General features: G+C 37.0%; 1 protein-coding gene across 2 annotated transcripts; it reads left to right on the forward strand.

Moving 5' to 3' along the window:
- Window positions 1-1,277: 1,277 nt before the first annotated feature.
- Window positions 1,278-8,803, forward strand: LOC146759252 (uncharacterized). Of its 2 annotated transcripts, none has more exons than XM_085510193.1 (6): window positions 1,278-1,335; window positions 2,878-3,073; window positions 5,515-6,715; window positions 7,156-7,294; window positions 8,024-8,146; window positions 8,545-8,803. In XM_085510193.1, exons 1-6 carry the CDS (start codon window positions 1,282-1,284, stop codon window positions 8,734-8,736), a joined length of 1,905 nt encoding a protein of 634 aa, XP_085366319.1. In that variant the 5' UTR covers window positions 1,278-1,281; the 3' UTR covers window positions 8,737-8,803. The 2 variants fall into 2 exon arrangements, with proteins under 2 accessions (XP_085366319.1, XP_085366318.1); XM_085510192.1 differs by lacking the exon at window positions 1,278-1,335 and adding an exon at window positions 1,391-1,658 and having other exon boundaries at window positions 8,545-8,802.
- Window positions 8,804-16,922: the final 8,119 nt, after the last annotated feature.

Genomic DNA, 16,922 nt, shown 5'->3' on the forward strand with positions numbered 1-16,922 from the left:
ACACAAGGCTGTTTACAAAGAAGTGCATGCTGTGTTGCTGTATGATGAGCAAGATACATCTATTCTTCATCTAGCAGGAATAGTTGCTGAGCCTTAAGAACAGTTTCAGAAAGCTTTGGGAATTTGGGCATTTTCCTTGTTTCTGCAACACAAAATGAAAATTTACGCTGTATACAAAGAAAAGGGGAGTCCGAACTTGTACGTTAAATTTGAAGGAGATCAATCTGGGGTAATATTTAAAAAAAAAAAAAAAAAAAAAAGGGAGCGTGGTCATCAAATACTATAAAATATATTAGCTGTTACTAGAATGCCACTTATCTTCCCCCCATAGGAATCACTGTTATGTTGTATGTGAATTTGTGAGGTGGGTTTTGAAGCTGAAATTAAAAACTTCTTGTATGGCTGTCTTCATAGAGGCTATCCAGACTATCTGTAGAAATAACAGCTATTATGTAGTCAGCTATTCACCAGTTTTAACTGATTATAAATTACGTTTCAGGGTGGAGAACATAGCATAGTGCCTGACACTTGTGTTGATCCTGAGGGCATTCTTGATTCTGTGCATTATGATGTCATGGATATTAAAGAGCAAGCTGAGGCAGCACATAGTTCCATTGTATCCCTGGGGGACCCGAAGGAAGATACTGGCTGGTTTGAAAAGCAGCTGGAGAAAACTAACTTTGAACTGATGGAGACCAAAGAAGAGCTAACAGAGAAAAACACCAAACTACTTAAAACTGAAGAAGAGCTGATGCAGAAGAACAAAGGTGAGTTATGCGATGTGAAAGGTAGAAGACAGAAATAGTTCATTAATCTAAAAGAGAAATAACCAGTTTGAGTAGGAATTAGAGGAGATGTTCTACCTTTGGAACCATAGCCTGTAGATAAGTGATAGTTTGTTCCTTGTGTATATTCAGGTTCAGCAATTCCACGGTTTTTGGTTATTTCTTTTCTTTTTTCCCCCCTCTCCTTTAAACTGCAACTAGCAGCTTTACGCTTTCGTAAGTATGGGGTTAAATATATCTTATATATCTATATCTTGATTTTTACTTTTATATTGTAATCTCTACTCTTCTTTATGTCTTGTTGATGCAATGTTTTCGTTCCAAGAAATTTAGAAAACTTTTGAATCACTCCCAATAAGTGAAGACCACATGCAAATTAATTAATCTGTTCAAAAGCTACCTAAACATTAGAATATCTGGAAAAATTGATTACTTAATAAACTATTTATTGGCTACTTATGTAATACAACCTTTTCTGTGTGTTACAGACTTTGAAATGCAGGTGATTAAATTGGATGAGTCTGTTGAGCAACTTAAAGAAGCAACTGAGGTAACTTTATCAAGAAGATGTTGTGTAAAATTGTTTTAATACCAACTTGTGGTAGCTTAAAATGCTATTCCAGTAGGCTCCATTAATAGATTTCTTACCGAGCTTAGATTAACTGAATTTGCCTTTAATGCATTGTGTAATTCAGCTACTTAACACTACATTAGAAACTGATGACTGATTTTTTTTTATTTTTTATTTCCAAGAAAATGAATGCACAAAATGAAAGGATTCGAGAGCTAATGGACATCGTGGTGCAGAAAGATGACATTATTACAGAGCTACAAGACTTAAAATCTCATTTAGAAGAAAAAGTAAAAGATTATGTGAGTTTTACACATCTCCGTATCCTTATACAAAAAAAGAAAAACACTAATTCTATGCTTGTAATCAACACATTTTTGGAAAACTGATTTTCTGTATGTAGCTGGTACTCGCTTGAAATTGTAAGCAATTCAAATTTATCTGAAGGTAGTTGTTGTTAACACAAACAACAAAAATATCAGTGTGTTCCACTAACTCCTGCCTCACACTCCTACATCAGAGGAAGAGCAACAGTAAAAGTATGTTGAGTAGAGTTGGAAGTACGAGTATGAATGGTCAGGATATCTACACGTTCTATGCAGTCCATAAAACTTTATCCTGACTAATGTACTGCCAGCTACTGAATATGTGAAGACTAGCTTGATTAAGTATGTGTGCATACCACTTCTGGTGGTTTTTGTTCATTTTTTGATGTTTGGTAGCCTGAAGTAGCTCTGAAAACATTTATAGTTAATTCTGTCACTCAGATCTCTAACCTTGTAAGCTTAGCAACTTGACCCTTCTTAATCTTTGACTGTCTGCATCACTGCAACTTAGTATTTCCATGGTATTAAAGCTGACTGTGATGAGTAGTCATGTCCTCACCTATTACTTCTTCCAAGAACAAGGCTCCAACTCTATCTGTGAGATTGTGTGGCCTGAACACTTCTGAGGCTTTTCTTTTCATAAGCTACTAAAGATGAATAATCAGTCCTTGGCAGTGCCAGCATGGCTTAACAATCGTCATCTTGTAAGTAAGGAAGCTTCACTTGTGGTCAAGGACACAATCTAAAATATGCGTGACAGAGCTGACTAAGCTTTAAGGTTGGATTATATCTGTCACGATGAAAGTGATTTTAGCAGCTTAGCAGAAGTGTGATGTGATGAACTTGTATGAGAGCTGACCATTTGCTCTTTGACCATGTTTGTAATTTTGTTGACTTCTTGGAAACAGGAAATTCTTTGATAAACTGGTAAACTCTTGATTGTGTGCAAGTCTTTTACTTTGTAACCTGCTAGGCTCTTGCTTTCCCTTGTATACTCTACCGAGTATTGCACTTGTCATTATCTGAAGGTGTACTTGTTCTGTCTGCTATTGAAATTTGTAACTGATGTCTATAGAGTCACCGGGTAAATATTTTAGCTGTATGGTTTTGTGTAAATATTTGCCTACAGAAGATTACTGAGACTTAAGTGCTCCTTTTGTTAAGCTTCAATGTAACTGATCTTATATCAATACAGGAAAAGACTGCCTACCATTTAACTACCATTAAAGCAGAACCGGCAGAAGAGAACACTAATAAAGGAACTGAAAGCAGCCAATTTTCAGTGCTTTCAGTTAAAGCACTGAAACAAGAGAAAACTGAGTTGGAAGTGGGAAGAAAGCACAGTACTGACGAGGATAAGCCTACTGTGGAAGAGCCACCTTCAAAGAAAGGTACAGTTTCTTCCATCGTTGAACAGGGTGTCTTCCAAAACAATAAATTGCTTCCTATTCCGGATAGGAAGCAAAAGGCTGTGAAGCGCGTACCTTATGATATAAGGAGAAAAGCCACTGTGTTAAACTGTAAATAGAAGTAACTGTTATGTAAATATCCCTTTTTCAGAAGGTCCTATGCTGTTCATTTTTGAATGCTTAAGAATAAAAGTTTTTTGCACTATTTTTTTCCTTTTTGCTGCTTTTTCCTCATCTGTTGATGCACTTGCAGATTTGGTAATAGTTTTAAAGCAGTTTCTTTAGGATTGTTTCAACTGCTGTTGCTGATCTTCTGAGTAGCATCGGCTGCTCAAGTGCCTTTTTTTGTTTGTTTGTTTTGTTTTTCCTGAAGCAACTATCAAAATTGTTGACGACCTGCCAATTGCTCGCTCATGGGCAATATTTGAGCAAAATGGTTTGGATAAGCTCTGATGCATTTAACTTCACTTCTGGGCACAGCTGAGCATCAGTGTTCCTAGAATTACGGAAGGCATATACAATGTAGAAGGGAAAATCTAAAACTTAGCTGTAGTCCCTTCCTTTCTTGTATTCCTCTTGCAAAATATGTGCAAGGGAGAAAGTCAAGGCCTTCTTTGGATGAGATACTGTTCTTGGATGATTTGTCCCTGCTGCCTTTATTTGGCATAAATATTGAATCCTAATGTGACCACTGAATGGCTTCACATATAAGCATCTTACCAGAGACTGAGGGAGGGATGTGGACTCCTCCATACTCCAAATAGTAGTGGGTTTGTTCTAATCATATGACCAAAGCTCTCATTTAAAAATTAATGACAGCAATGCTCCACATAGGAATTAAAATGGGTAGCTGATAGTCACAATGTCAGCGTGAAGTTTTCTGTTAAGAAGTACTGAGTATTCAATCATGTTAAAATTTTCTTCTATTTGTGAGTATTAATAGCATCCAATTTCAAAAACTGCTTAATATATATTCTTTAGCTATGTTAAATATACACAGTAGAACAATGAGCACAGGTATGTTGTGCTGGTTCTTTTGTAGAATTAGTTATATAAGTAGCACGAGCAAAAGTGTTTTAGGCGATGCTAGGTTATCTCAGCTTCAAGTTCAGGGTATTTACACCATTCTCTGAGCTTTTAGGTCTTGTTTCCTATGCTCTGTAATAATGCTTTTTCCCTACTTCCTGTGTAAGGAGCTTCTAGACTGAACATTACACATCTTCTCCCTAGTCTTATTTATCTTGCTTTAGTGCTTGCTTGTTGTTTTCAGCATAAAGTGTTTAGATTACTTATAAATCATATTCCCCTCACTAGTGTTGCTGGGAGCAGCAATCAAACCCAAAACCTGGTTTGGGGTGGAATATGCCACTGCTGTTTCTTCAGTATGACTTTTAAATCAGTTGAGGGCTGTATATAAAACTCCTTAGATGAGTTAAGAGGCTGTTTCCATGCAGTACATGTGAATCTGTATGTAATGCAGGCTGCACGTGGGCACTATAAAATTCTGCATTTCTGTAGTTGTAGTAATAAAAGGACTGTACAAGAATCACCATGGAATATATTGTTGTGGTGACACAATCCCTAGTAAGTCTTGACTTATATTTATTTTTCTAATACTTAAAGTATGCATATTATGGAATGGACATAACTGGATTCTAAAGCAATGATGAAATACAGCAGAAGTCGCTTTTGATAGAAAGAAAATGCATGTGATTTTAGCTAATTGCTCACCAGTTAAAGAAAAAACAGCCCCAAGCTAATGGAATATTTATGGAAACTTGAATCTGCAAATTTGTACATTTTATGAGTGAACTTTATATGCAAAAGAGTAAGTGTGGACAGAAGTAGGAATCCTCATATTTTGTTTAGAGATCAACTGAATAAGAGAGACAGATATCAACACTTAAGTGATCAACTTGTCCAGGGTTTTATCTTTCTTTTGAAAGTAAGAGGACTGTGAGTTGGAATGAAATTTCTTAGAGAACTGTTTATCTACCATTTAGATGTAGATGGAGTGATTCCTGGCTGCCTTATAGGGATTGCTGAAGCAGGGAAGATAGAAAGAATATAGCTGTGAATTATCTATCTCGTTCCCATGTTTCTTAAATCTAATTAGATTTTCTACTGGTGTGGAGTGGAAGGTTTGAGTAGTGCCATGGTAAAAGTGTTCTTCCAGACAGAAAACCTTTTGCTGTTAATTCTGTATAGAAATCTGAGGCACCTGATTACGTGTTCAGAGGACTTTAATTCCTTCACTAGTATCAAATACTATGTGATGTGAGGGCATGGCTTGCATATTACGACAGTTTTTCACTTAGAAATTGCTACTTGGTGTTGTGAACTGCTATGTAATAATGATTTTAATCAATCTGAGCTACATTCCTTTTCCCTTTTTGTTTGTTTGTTTGTTTGTTTTACCGTAGTTGTAAATGAGAGAAAGAAAAAGAACACTGTAGAGCAAAGGACAATTGAACACATGAAACAAAAGTGCTCCACGTACCGACAGGAAGTACTAGCACTGAGGGAAAGAACTGAAATCTTGGAACGTCATTTAGCTCTGCTTGAAGAACAATGCAGAAGAGAACAAAATAAAAAAGAAGATTTCAGTAAGCAGGTAACAAGCCTGCGTATTGAGCTTTCTTTTTCTGAAGAAACAGCTGATGCCCTCCGTGAACAAATTCTGCAGGGTCAAGCTGACTATCGGGAAATTGCTTCTGAACTGGATGAACAGAAATCTATAAATATGACACTAGAAGACAAAAATGCCCAACTAACTAACAACATAGAAGTTGCCAAAGAATGTATAATTGATAAAGTGTCACAAGTAAAAGAAATGCGGACCAAATTAGATGAATTATACAAATGTCACTTAGAGTTTCACGCCATCGGTACTGACTTTGTCAGTGTAAAGGATTCCTCAGACTCTGAAAAAGATGAGACAGGGACATCTCAAATTAGTTCTGCATGCATTCAGTCACAGACTTCTTCCATCTCAGATCTTGTGCAGGACCTCTCCTTTAACTATAGTCTTGAAAGGATTTGGGAAGTATGCAGAAGTATTGTTGATGTTTCCTCACAAAAAAGTCAGCACATCAAAGCACTGCTTCAAGACAATGAAAACCTAAAGGCGGGACTGAATAATGCTGAAAATCATAATCGTCAACTTGTAATGAAGCTATGTGAGATTACAACTCACACTAGTCAGGAAGATGATCTTGTGAATCAGTTACATGAGCAAATAGAAAAGAAAACTCAGGACTTTGAAGAAAAGACTGCAGAAGATCAGAGAGTGATTGCACAATTTCAGGAGGAAGTTGCCAACTGTGAGGTAAAAATAAGAGAGCTTGAATATCGCCTGGAGGCTTACAAGACAATGGAAGACAATGTGTCAAAACTCAATGAATTACTTAAAGAAAAAGAATCTATTATTGTTAATCTGGAGACAGTTACAGCAACTCTGCAGGAGAAGTCTGCAAATGCAGACAAAAAGGTTGAAGAGTTAAGTAGCAAAGAAGCAAATCTGATTCAAGAAGTTATGCAGCTGAAAAACAGCTTGGAGCAGATGAAACACTCTCTTCGGGAAAAGGAAAAGAGTGAAATGGAGAAAGTGCAACGTATAGAATCGTAAGTAACCACTGAGTTAACTTAGAGCCCTTTGAGAATGAACTAGAGTTAAAAATAGTTAATGGGAACATCCCTTCGACTTAATGCATCTGCATGCTTATCAATGGCCAAACTACTACTTTAGGATGCTTTGGTATGCTACTTGAGTTCCAAGGGAAAACAGGAGTGTGCAAGGAAATAAAGAATAATATGGGGATTTCTGGTGGTTTTGTTGTACATCCCTCAGAATAGCATCTGAATAATTTATTGCTTCAGCATCTGATTATGAGAAGCAAGCTGAAATTCAAAAGTAATTGTTTAAATCTTGTCATTGGTCTAGATAGATTTAAGAGTCTATTTACAAATAGAAACCAACAGGCAGGGCATGGATTAAGCTGTAATTGCTGTTTCCATGAGATGTGTAACAGTAATGTTCTTTGTGTCTTTATTTTTAACATAAGGCTAGAAAATATTCTTTCTGAGAGTTCTGCCCTTGTACTGAATTTGAAAAAAGATTTGCAGCAGAAAGAAGAAGAGTATGCAGATCTAAAAGACAAACATTCTGATGCCGAGAAACAAATTCAGCAAGTACAAAGCGAGGTTTGTAGTCAACTGAGCTATTTTTTTCTGTAAGATTATGCTTGGCTTTCTGCTGTTAAAACTTCTCAAACTTTAACTATGAAGCTGGAAATTTCACACTAGTGTGGCTAGCAGCAAATCTTAGGTAAAGTTGCCATTGAAGCTCTAGAGGGGACCAGAAGTTAAAACATGGTTTCACATAGATAATGAACAGAAGAAAGTAAAGTTGGTTGGTAGTCTAGAATAAGGTTTGTGAAGAGAATAGCTAATCTGCCTCTGGAGGGGACTTGTTATTATCTCTAAGTTACTGGTGACTTGCCATTGGTATCCGTGGTAACTCCAAAGCCTAAAACCTAAGTCTTGTGAAAAAACGCTGATAACTGGGAAGAGGAATGCTATTTACTTGAAGAGAAATAGACTAATTTCCAGAGGCTCTTTAATATAAGCATGTATATTTTTTTTCTTCTATTTCAGCTTCAGTGATGTTAATACTTAAAATTTAATTATTAAACAAGAAGATATTTTAAAACCCATTTTGCAGGATCTTAGTCTGAAAGTTTATTGGGTGTGCTTGGGGTGGAAAATTGAAGCTTAAAAATGAATTCATGTCTTCCTTGGTAACCTTGCACTTGCTGTCGTTTTCCTACTCAGCACTTGTTTGTGAATTCCTCTTTATTTAACAAAGAAGTATTTGGCCAGGTTGGATTACAGAAGTCTTTTAATGAACCGTGAGCTGTGCTTACATTACAGGTGTCCACGATGCGTTCTGTGGAGGAATCCCTCAGGAACAGGATGGATGAACTTGAAAGGATTAGTAATCAGTTTAAGGATGAGCTGGATTATAAAGACTATACTATCCAACAACTTAAACAGGTATTTTTCTTGCTCTTAATTTTTATTAAATGAATGATGCAGGTTTTCCAAGCAACAGGAAAAAGGTCAAAAAAAAAAAAAAAATTGGAGCAAAATGATAGTGGCCAACTGAAATTAGCGGTAGACCATGAAAGATATTCAAATAATTAGTCACTACAGAGCACTGGCAGATTGCTTTAAATACAATAATCTGCATAGTAAATACATATGTAATACATGCATGTAACCTGATCTTGTTGAGTGACATCACGATATGTTAATTGAAATGTCTTACCATAAACTCTTTCTATCAGCTTGAGTCCTTATTTATGCTATATGAAAAACTTATTAATTCTAGGCTGTCTTAAAGATTCTGCTTGTTTCTACTGTGTATGCTTTTCTTTCAACATGAAATATAGGAGCTGGAGGAAAGGGACCATAATCTTCAAAAGTGGCGTGAGGAGAGAGATCAGTTAGTTGAAGCTTTGGAAAAACAGCTCAAAACTTTGGCTTCTAATGCCATACAAAAAGAGACAGAAATAGCAGAACTGAGACAATCTGCCTTAAAGGATTCAAGCAAGGTCAGCTCTCCTTTCCTCCTACCTGATTAGCTACCCATAAATTCTGTAAGACTCCTGTACCTGCTCTTTGTATTCTGGGTGTGCTTCTGTTCTTGAACACTGTTGTACTGACATCATGTGCAACTAACCAAAAAAAGCACCAGCTTTTATTTTTGTTCTTCAGAAACAGAATTTCTGTTAATTACTAAAATTTCAATTTTTTCAGTAGTTCAGATAAGCAGATGTCAGTTTGATGCTTATGATCCTACAGTCAGACTGGACATCTGTAGCTTTTTCCGATAATTCACAGCATTTCCGGATCCCAAGCTAGGCTCAATACTCAGACAGTAGTTCTGTCTCAGGTTTCTTACTTTCTTTGCTTTCTCTGAGGTAGTATCTACAATGGCATGAAAAGACAGAAGGGGACGTGGAGAGAGATTAAGGGAAGCATCAAAAAGCAGAGGGGGGATGATCTGTGGAAGTTGCATTTCTTATTTCAACATCCAGCTTTTAATCAGGATAGCCAATCTAAGCCGTAGCATAGAATTTCAGAAGCTAAACAGAAGACTAAATGAGTTGTGCTTCTTTGAGAATGTTTGGATTCACTTTCTCTGAGAAGAAAGATGTTCTCATAGCAAAACTTCCCCTACAACTGCCGACTTTCTCACAGTACCGAGGATTTGGGAACAAATAAAAGCTCGGGTTATTATATCTTAAGGGAGATGAAGGCTGAAGCACATAAGTAAAATAGAAGAATCAAAATATATTGTATTACAACTTCCCAGGCAATTCTGTGACTACTGCACTTGTAACAGTGACCGTACAAATCCGTGAAATGTTACTGTTCTTGAATAGTTAAGTGTTCTAGCCTGCAATTCTAAAACTGATGCTACTAAGTAATTGCAATACTGCTTGTGTGTGTTAATTCCTTTTGCCAATCCCACAACTCAGCAGTTTTTACTGTTTATTAGGATAATGCAACTGTGATAGAAGAGTTAAGAAAAGAACTGGCTGACAAACATGACTTTATAAAGGAATTAAAACAACGCATTAACCACAGTAGCCCTCAGACTTTGCCAGAAATACCTTTACTTGAAGAAAGACAAAGTAGAAGGAATGACTCTGTAAATGAAAAGGTATGATTATATTTATAGAAAGTCAGTACTTAACATCTTGTTAACCCCTTTTTGTTCTTCTGTTTTCCTAGGAGATACTGGAGCTGGAATCATTTTTCTTAGCATATAGTCCTTTAACTACATATTCAGTGATGAGTACTTGTTGGTTCTTTTTGTCTTCCACTCAAACATGAGCTCTCATCTTCTCAAAACTATTTTATTTACTAGAACACCATCTCTCTGTGTACATTATGGAACTTTTCCATGCAGTTTTCCATGTATTCGTATGTGGATGCTGAAGATTAGGCAGAGGTTTAGCCTTTGGTGTTCTAACATAGCAGCTGTGAGCGTGCAGAGTATGGGGGGAATGGATGACAAAATGACCAGCGTTACAGATTTTGTCCCTAAATAATGTCTCGCTTTCTCTCTTTTGGAGGCAGAATACTGCCTGAGACTGTTAGTGAGACCCAGTAGGGTGTATCTGAAGATCACACAATGAATAGATGTTACTACCTTCCCACACTTGTGCTGTGTTTCAGCTTACGTGTTCATGTGGCGTCTGAGCTTGAGGTTTTACACTGTAACTTTAGAAAACTCGAGATATTTTGGAGGTCTAATGCATAGCCTAATCTTTACTCCTTTTAAATATTTACAGCCTAGGAAACAACAAAGCAAAACTAAAACTGGAGAAAGTATTCCATTAAGATGCAAAGCTGAAGACAATTATTTGTCACGTCGATGTGCTAGGAGCCTCACTTCATTAAATGAATCTGAGGTTAGTATGAAACTTCAGATCTGAAAATGTTGTGATTGTATTGCTTTTGATAAGGAATGAGTAGGAAAAGATCTCATGTTCTCTAAACAATTCCCAAGTTTTAATTTATTTATCCCTTTCAAGGTGATCAGATCACCTGTTTTTATAGCCTTTGATAGGAATAAAAGCTGTTGAAACAATTGTGTGATGAATTTTTGTCAGGTGCTGTTGAAAACTCTCCTCATGTTAATGCTTATGAAGTGGCTCATGATTAGATAAGTTACTTGGAAAAAATTCATGGAGCCACTGAAACGGGCACAGCAAATTGAATTTATTTTCTTCCTCTGCAGGATTTCTGGATATTGTTTTGTTAGCAGATGATGTTAATCATTCCTATATAAGTTTTTAATTGCTAACTTTCATAAAATAGCAGTTACATATATTTTAAAAACAAAGTATTTATTAACCAACTTAATTCTTGGAAATACAGTGGGTGGTGATACTCCATTCAGATTCTTAGCAGAGCCTGATAAAGTGGCTCTGACTACTTTTTGTCTTTCTACAATTAAAAAAAGCATTAAAAACAAGCATTAAAAAATGCTATTTCTACCTCAGTAAAGTAGTTGAAGAATTTAATTAATGAACTGCTTTAATGAACAAAACTAATAGCCAACCTCAGTGATAATGGTTTAAGAGAAGGGAATTTCTCTTAACTCCATTGTGTATTTTCTTTGAAACCTGTAGACATAAACCAGCTTTTTAGACATCATGAGGTGTCTAATACTGATATCTTAATGTCCTGTTTTTATAATTGAATGCTTATTTATTATTTGATTTACAGTGGAATAGTTACCACTAGCAAATTCTTCCCTACTATTAGCAAAGGTGTTTAAAGTGTTCACTTTTGTGACATCAATTGTTCTTTCCAAAAGAATCATGGCTGAAACTTGTCTTATTTTCCCAGGATTTTGTGAAAAGTGAGAACACGAAAAATACAAAATCTGTCATGGCTTTTAATTCACCCTCTGCAAGTGACGAGAAAATGGTTGGTTTTTGTTCTAGTTTTGAAGCTCGCTTCGGACTTCCTGTAATTGTGTGGTCACACGAAAGAAGCAGTGTCTTATCCTTATGTGTATACCTGAATGGGAATCTTACATGCTTATGAGCTCTTCCTATTAAATTCCATAAGCTAACCAAAGGGCAAGTCAGTCTGTCCCCAGAGCGTGTAATGGCTGTACTGTGTAATGATTTGGAGGGAAGGATATTGCACACTGAATAGTTGGGAAGAGAAGCTTTAGTGTATTATCGTGTGCTTTTGTAAGTGAAGCCCTTGTATTAAACTAAGGTTCGTATCATTAATATGCATGGCAGTTATTAAAAACAGATGTTCACATGTGATAGCAGTATCCTTGGCATGGTCAGAGTATGAGTAGTAGATTTTTCCCATCTGTTGTCTTCTGTTTTGTATGTTTGTTTATTTTATGTAATTAGAACAGCTTATGTAAGAAACAACTCCACAGCTTGGGAGCTACTTTTAAAGAAACTACTGCCTTATTAAGAAACTTTCAGAAACGTATGCCTTGAAATAGCTGAGATTTTGACAACTCCTTAAAGGGTATAAAATTGTCTACATTACTTGCCGTTGTGGTATCATCAGCATAATGAACAGAGGTGTCAGTAGTAAAGCTCAAAATGTCAACTTAAAATAACGTTGAACTAAAATGAAGTTTAAACAATGCTCTTGTTTCACATGTTCACATCTCTGTTGAACAGAAATCCGGAAAAGACTACTTCCTGAGAAAGCGAGTACATGCTTCAAGACTGACTAAAAAGAAGGATGAAACACTGCAAAAAGTTGGAGATTTTATTCAAAGCTCTACTTCTATTATACACTCTAAAGGTTGGTGTAGAATAAGTTTTATTCCATGTTTTCTAGACATTGTAGAATGGCTTGTTTCTGCTCTAGGCTATTAATGTATGTGTTCTTAGACTTGTCTGCCATGCTAAGTTGTCCTTTGATTTATGAAGTAAATGCATTCATTCGTCTCTTCAGAGATTCATTATTACATTTGTGAAAACCTACAAGTATACAGAGAAAGTTGGTTCTGTCTTGTGCTTCTGTCAGCACGAAAGTTAGGCCTGTTGTTTAACTCCTGCTGAAGTTTCTGACTTCCAGCGACTTCTGAGCCATGATTGTCTTTCATACTCCATTTTAATGCGTGCTTTAAGCTGCCGTACCTGAACCTATAAACTGTTTCAGCTATAGAAGCAATAAAGAACCTCGATGAACAAATACAATTTCTGAGTATTTTCACTTAAATTTTAGGTGTCATTTATAAACCAAGTTTGTTACGAAGCTTTTTTTGCATTCAGCGATTTAAAGACTCACAAAACCAGTAAGTTGATTGGTTTATGTATCAAAACAAATTTCTTCTAGCCAAGAAGCTGATGTCAGCAGTAAGTTCTCCTAAATCAAACGAATCTGAAAGTCTCGAAGAAGGAGAGACCAAGCCAAAACGATGCAAAAGGAAGCTGTATTCCACTGTCGTTTCTGGCCCTCTAGATATACCTGCTTCTTCGGTAAGCGATTATACTGTAGTCTTGGCTTAAAATAAACTACTAAGGAGTCCAAACAGACTGGAGGTTTCATCTATTTGCAGGGGGAGGTTGAAAGTACTGAGGTATTTCTTTATTCTACCAAGTCATTCTTGTTGGTCTTCCTGCTGTTCTGTTTTATTTTGTCCTCAAAGATCTCTGTGTTTGGCTGGCTTACAGTTTACTAAGTAGGTGATGTAGCAATCATGGAGATGTCTTCTAATTTGGAATCATAGATAATTTCAGTGTGTTGGAGTGGGATTATTCTACTACACGCTTTTCTAGAGCACAACTTAGACAGCTTTTTAGGTATGCTTAAACTATGATCTCCTGTCTAAGCCAACTTGCAAAGGATTTGATGTGCCAGTTTCATGACTCTGTCGGCAGCTATTGTGCTAAGAACATTCTTGCTCTGTTGGAACTGCATCTTTTAATTATATTAGAGTCCTTTTTCTGTTCAGCAAAGTGATCATTTGCCCATACTGTAATATCCCTCTGAATTTTTTGATGATTTGACGAATGATAGGGGCAGAAACCAAAATGTTATATTTTTTTTGTTAGAGGATGAAGAAGATGAGACAATTTCTTTTCTCACTGTAGTTCTGAGAACATGGAACTGAACCGAGAACTGAAATTCTGGGCAAGTCATAGCTACAGGGATTGAGGCTAAAAATGTTTTCTGAACGCTTCATGTTTCACAAAACAAGTATTATAATACTCTTTTGAAAACAAGTATTTCAAAATGAAAGCTGCCTTCAGGCTTTCCTCAGATGTGTGTGCTTTTTTAAGATAAACAGGATTTTGTACATTCTCCATATTTGTTCCTTGTGATTAAGCTGCATTAAAATGATCTCGGTATCCCATAGTTTTCTGAATAAAATATAATAAGCAAATTCCATTCTGAAATCCATTTAGGGGAAGAAATATGTTTGCGTGGGTCAAGAAGAGCTTATCAGTCTTGTGTGAAAAGATGAGTAACTTTTGAAATGTTTTCTTCAGGAATCTGAGGAACAAAAGAAGGAAAGTGATCATCTGATCATCAAGCGACGGCTGAGATCCAGAACAGCTAAAAAACCTTGAAGAAGCGTGTTTGTTCCCCTTTCTCAGGACATACTTTTATCGTATTATTAAAACTGGTTGTTAATAAACAGTAACAGTTACTCCGTTGTGTTCTTAAATTTGTATATAGGTGTACAGTGTCTCTCTGACAGTTTCAAACTGACTCCACTGAGGCTGAAATAAATACAAGCTTTCTTAAACTGGGTTTGGATTTTATTGTGGTTAAGGGTTTATTTATTTTTGTCTTGCCTCCCCTGTATAGGAACAGTATCTCTAGGACTGATTGCTATTTACCCATTGTGCAGTAATAACTGTACTTGTTCAGGATGGCCTGGCTTGCTTTTTTCACGTGACTGGTGTACTTAGCAGAACTCTGGCAGAGAGAAGAGCATGAATACACATTAATATTTATGTATACTTAATTTTTGGGCCTTTTTAAAGAATTTTCTTTGGAGAGAAGATGGTGCCAATTCCTCAGTGTGGAAGAAAGGTGCTTTCCCTCACTTGTGCAAGTTCAGCTTTAAATTAATAAACTTAGAAAAATAAACCCAATACATTTGGGGGGAATTCTAATATCCCAAATACTGTTCTCCCCCTCAGTGAGCTTCGAACCTTTAGATGCTGTTGGATGAATTAGCTGAAAGGTTCTCAGCTGGCAGTATGTCCTTGTGTTGTCTCCAAGTCCAATAGTTCCTATAGATTCAATTGCTCAGGAGGTAAAAACATGGATGAAAGCCGACTTGGGTGAATATTTGAGAGTTTGATGGGAGTGAATTGCCTTAAAAGCAGCTGGTGATAGAACAATATACTGATTGTATTTAAAAAAACCCACAATCGTACTATTTGTTGCTGTGCCGATAAGCTTTCTCCTTGCTTGTAGGCTTGTGAGATCCAGGTTTGCAGAAAACAATCTGTGAAAAATCATGGGAATCATGTGGTTTTATGCTCAGCAATCTCATTAAAAACTTGAACTGACTTTTAGAAGCTTTTCTCCATGGTGTTATCTGGACAAATCTGCATGTGGATGTCAACATGGAGGCTTTTATTGACCTGGAGTAGAAAACAGCATTCGTACCTACCAGGTGAGATGGGCAGCTACTGCACAGGTACACAGAAGAAACTGATGGAAGCATAAGTACTTGAAGTCACCCTCCCTCCTATTTATTGACCTATGTATGTGAATGCCGTGCATGAATGCCTCATAGCCAGATGTCAAAATGGAACAGTGCTGCCTGAAGTGGTTGGTGACAATATGGAAGACGGTTCTGATTAGCTGCAGTTTGCAAATTACTTGCAAATATTTCATATCCAGAAGACTGCAATTTATCAGCCATGCGATATTGGAGGCAAAGTCATTGCAGGGGATGGGAGTGATCTACTTGTTCCAGAAGCTGTTAACAGAGCTCTCGTTGCTACTGGGTACATCATGATATACACTTAATTACACTACTTTTCAAATGGTATTTTTATTATGAGAACAGCCTCATTGCTGCCTGCTGCTGCATGGGAAAAGTAGTTGCACACTTGGTATAATTATATGTGGTTCTCTGCTGCAAAACTGACCTTTTACAAAATGTCACATGTGGTGTTTGGTGAGTCTCAGGCTTGCCTAATTCCTGTGCATTTTCGTAAGGCACAGCAAGTGCAGAAAACAGGTTGCTTTGTTTAGGGAAAAGAAAAACCAACCACAAATGTTTAGCTGACTTGCGGAATCAAACTCTATAATCCAGAGATGGGTTGTAAAGCAGGTATGTTTATTCCAGCGTTGCGCAGCGCCGGGTGCAAGGGGGATAGCTCCTCCAAACCTGCACACCGACTTGTAAAGCCATGATACAGAAAGCAGGCAGAAGAAACATCCTTCAAATCCAGAAGGTAAACTCCACCTATTCATTCCTTAACTGGGTTAATAAAGTGCATGGATTTGCCACCACTGAGTGTATGCATTCAACAATTCTATTACTTGCCTTCAAGTGTTGTACCAAACTACAGCACTTGCTATCAAAAATTTTTGCAAAATTGGAGTTCAAACTCCAGAAAGTCTTCTATCCTTCTACAGTTATGTATCCTTATAGGGTACCACTTTACCCTGACTGGGCAATCTCTTGCTTTTAACTTCTATTCAGGGCTTCATGTTTGGCCCTGATGCCCACACCCCTAAGTGCATCATGTTTGATATTGCTGTGACTCCTGGGGTACAACATTGTTTTTCCCCATTTGTGCTAATGCCAGACTTACAGTTTTTAAACAGTCAATATTGTTGGACCCTTAGCTCCAGTTTTATTAAATTTCTTGCCAGAGCAACCTGGCAGGTACAAGAATTTCTGTATTCCTACTTAGTTTATATTTAATTAATCCAAAAAAAACCGTAAACCTTTTCTTGTTGGGCAGTAGCTTCTATTACTGTTACAAAGCCATCTATGAGTAGTAAGAAGCACCCATATCCACCAGAAAATAAATCTCTTTATCCTGCTTTCCTAGATGCAATTTCCCGTTGCAGTTTGCACACTGCTTTCCTTTCAGTGGGGTGGAGCCCTCCCTGGGCACTTCAAGCCCCCACTCCCCCCACCTCTCCCTGAGGGGATCTCTGGGTCCTACGGCCCTATTCTGGCACCACAACAGTAACAGCTGTTATTATCACCAATTCCCTTACTATCTGTTTGTCAATCAGTTTTGTTTTGTTTTCATATCGTTCACCTCTTTTCAGTCCTGACATC

This window comes from Coturnix japonica, chromosome 10 (genome assembly GCF_054131305.1).
Source record: "Coturnix japonica strain WE chromosome 10, WE-NBRP24, whole genome shotgun sequence".
Classification (NCBI taxonomy): Eukaryota; Metazoa; Chordata; class Aves; order Galliformes; family Phasianidae; genus Coturnix; species Coturnix japonica.

Bases quoted from the DNA above. Each gene is read 5' to 3' on its own strand.
- LOC146759252 (XM_085510192.1), top strand. From the start codon at position 1,506: ATGACTGATTTTTTTTTATTTTTTATTTCCAAGAAAATGAATGCACAA. The intron at 3,074-5,514 runs GTACAGTTTCTT...GTTTTACCGTAG, and splicing joins AGAGCCACCTTCAAAGAAAG to TTGTAAATGAGAGAAAGAAA. The intron at 6,716-7,155 runs GTAAGTAACCAC...TTTTAACATAAG, and splicing joins AAAGTGCAACGTATAGAATC to GCTAGAAAATATTCTTTCTG.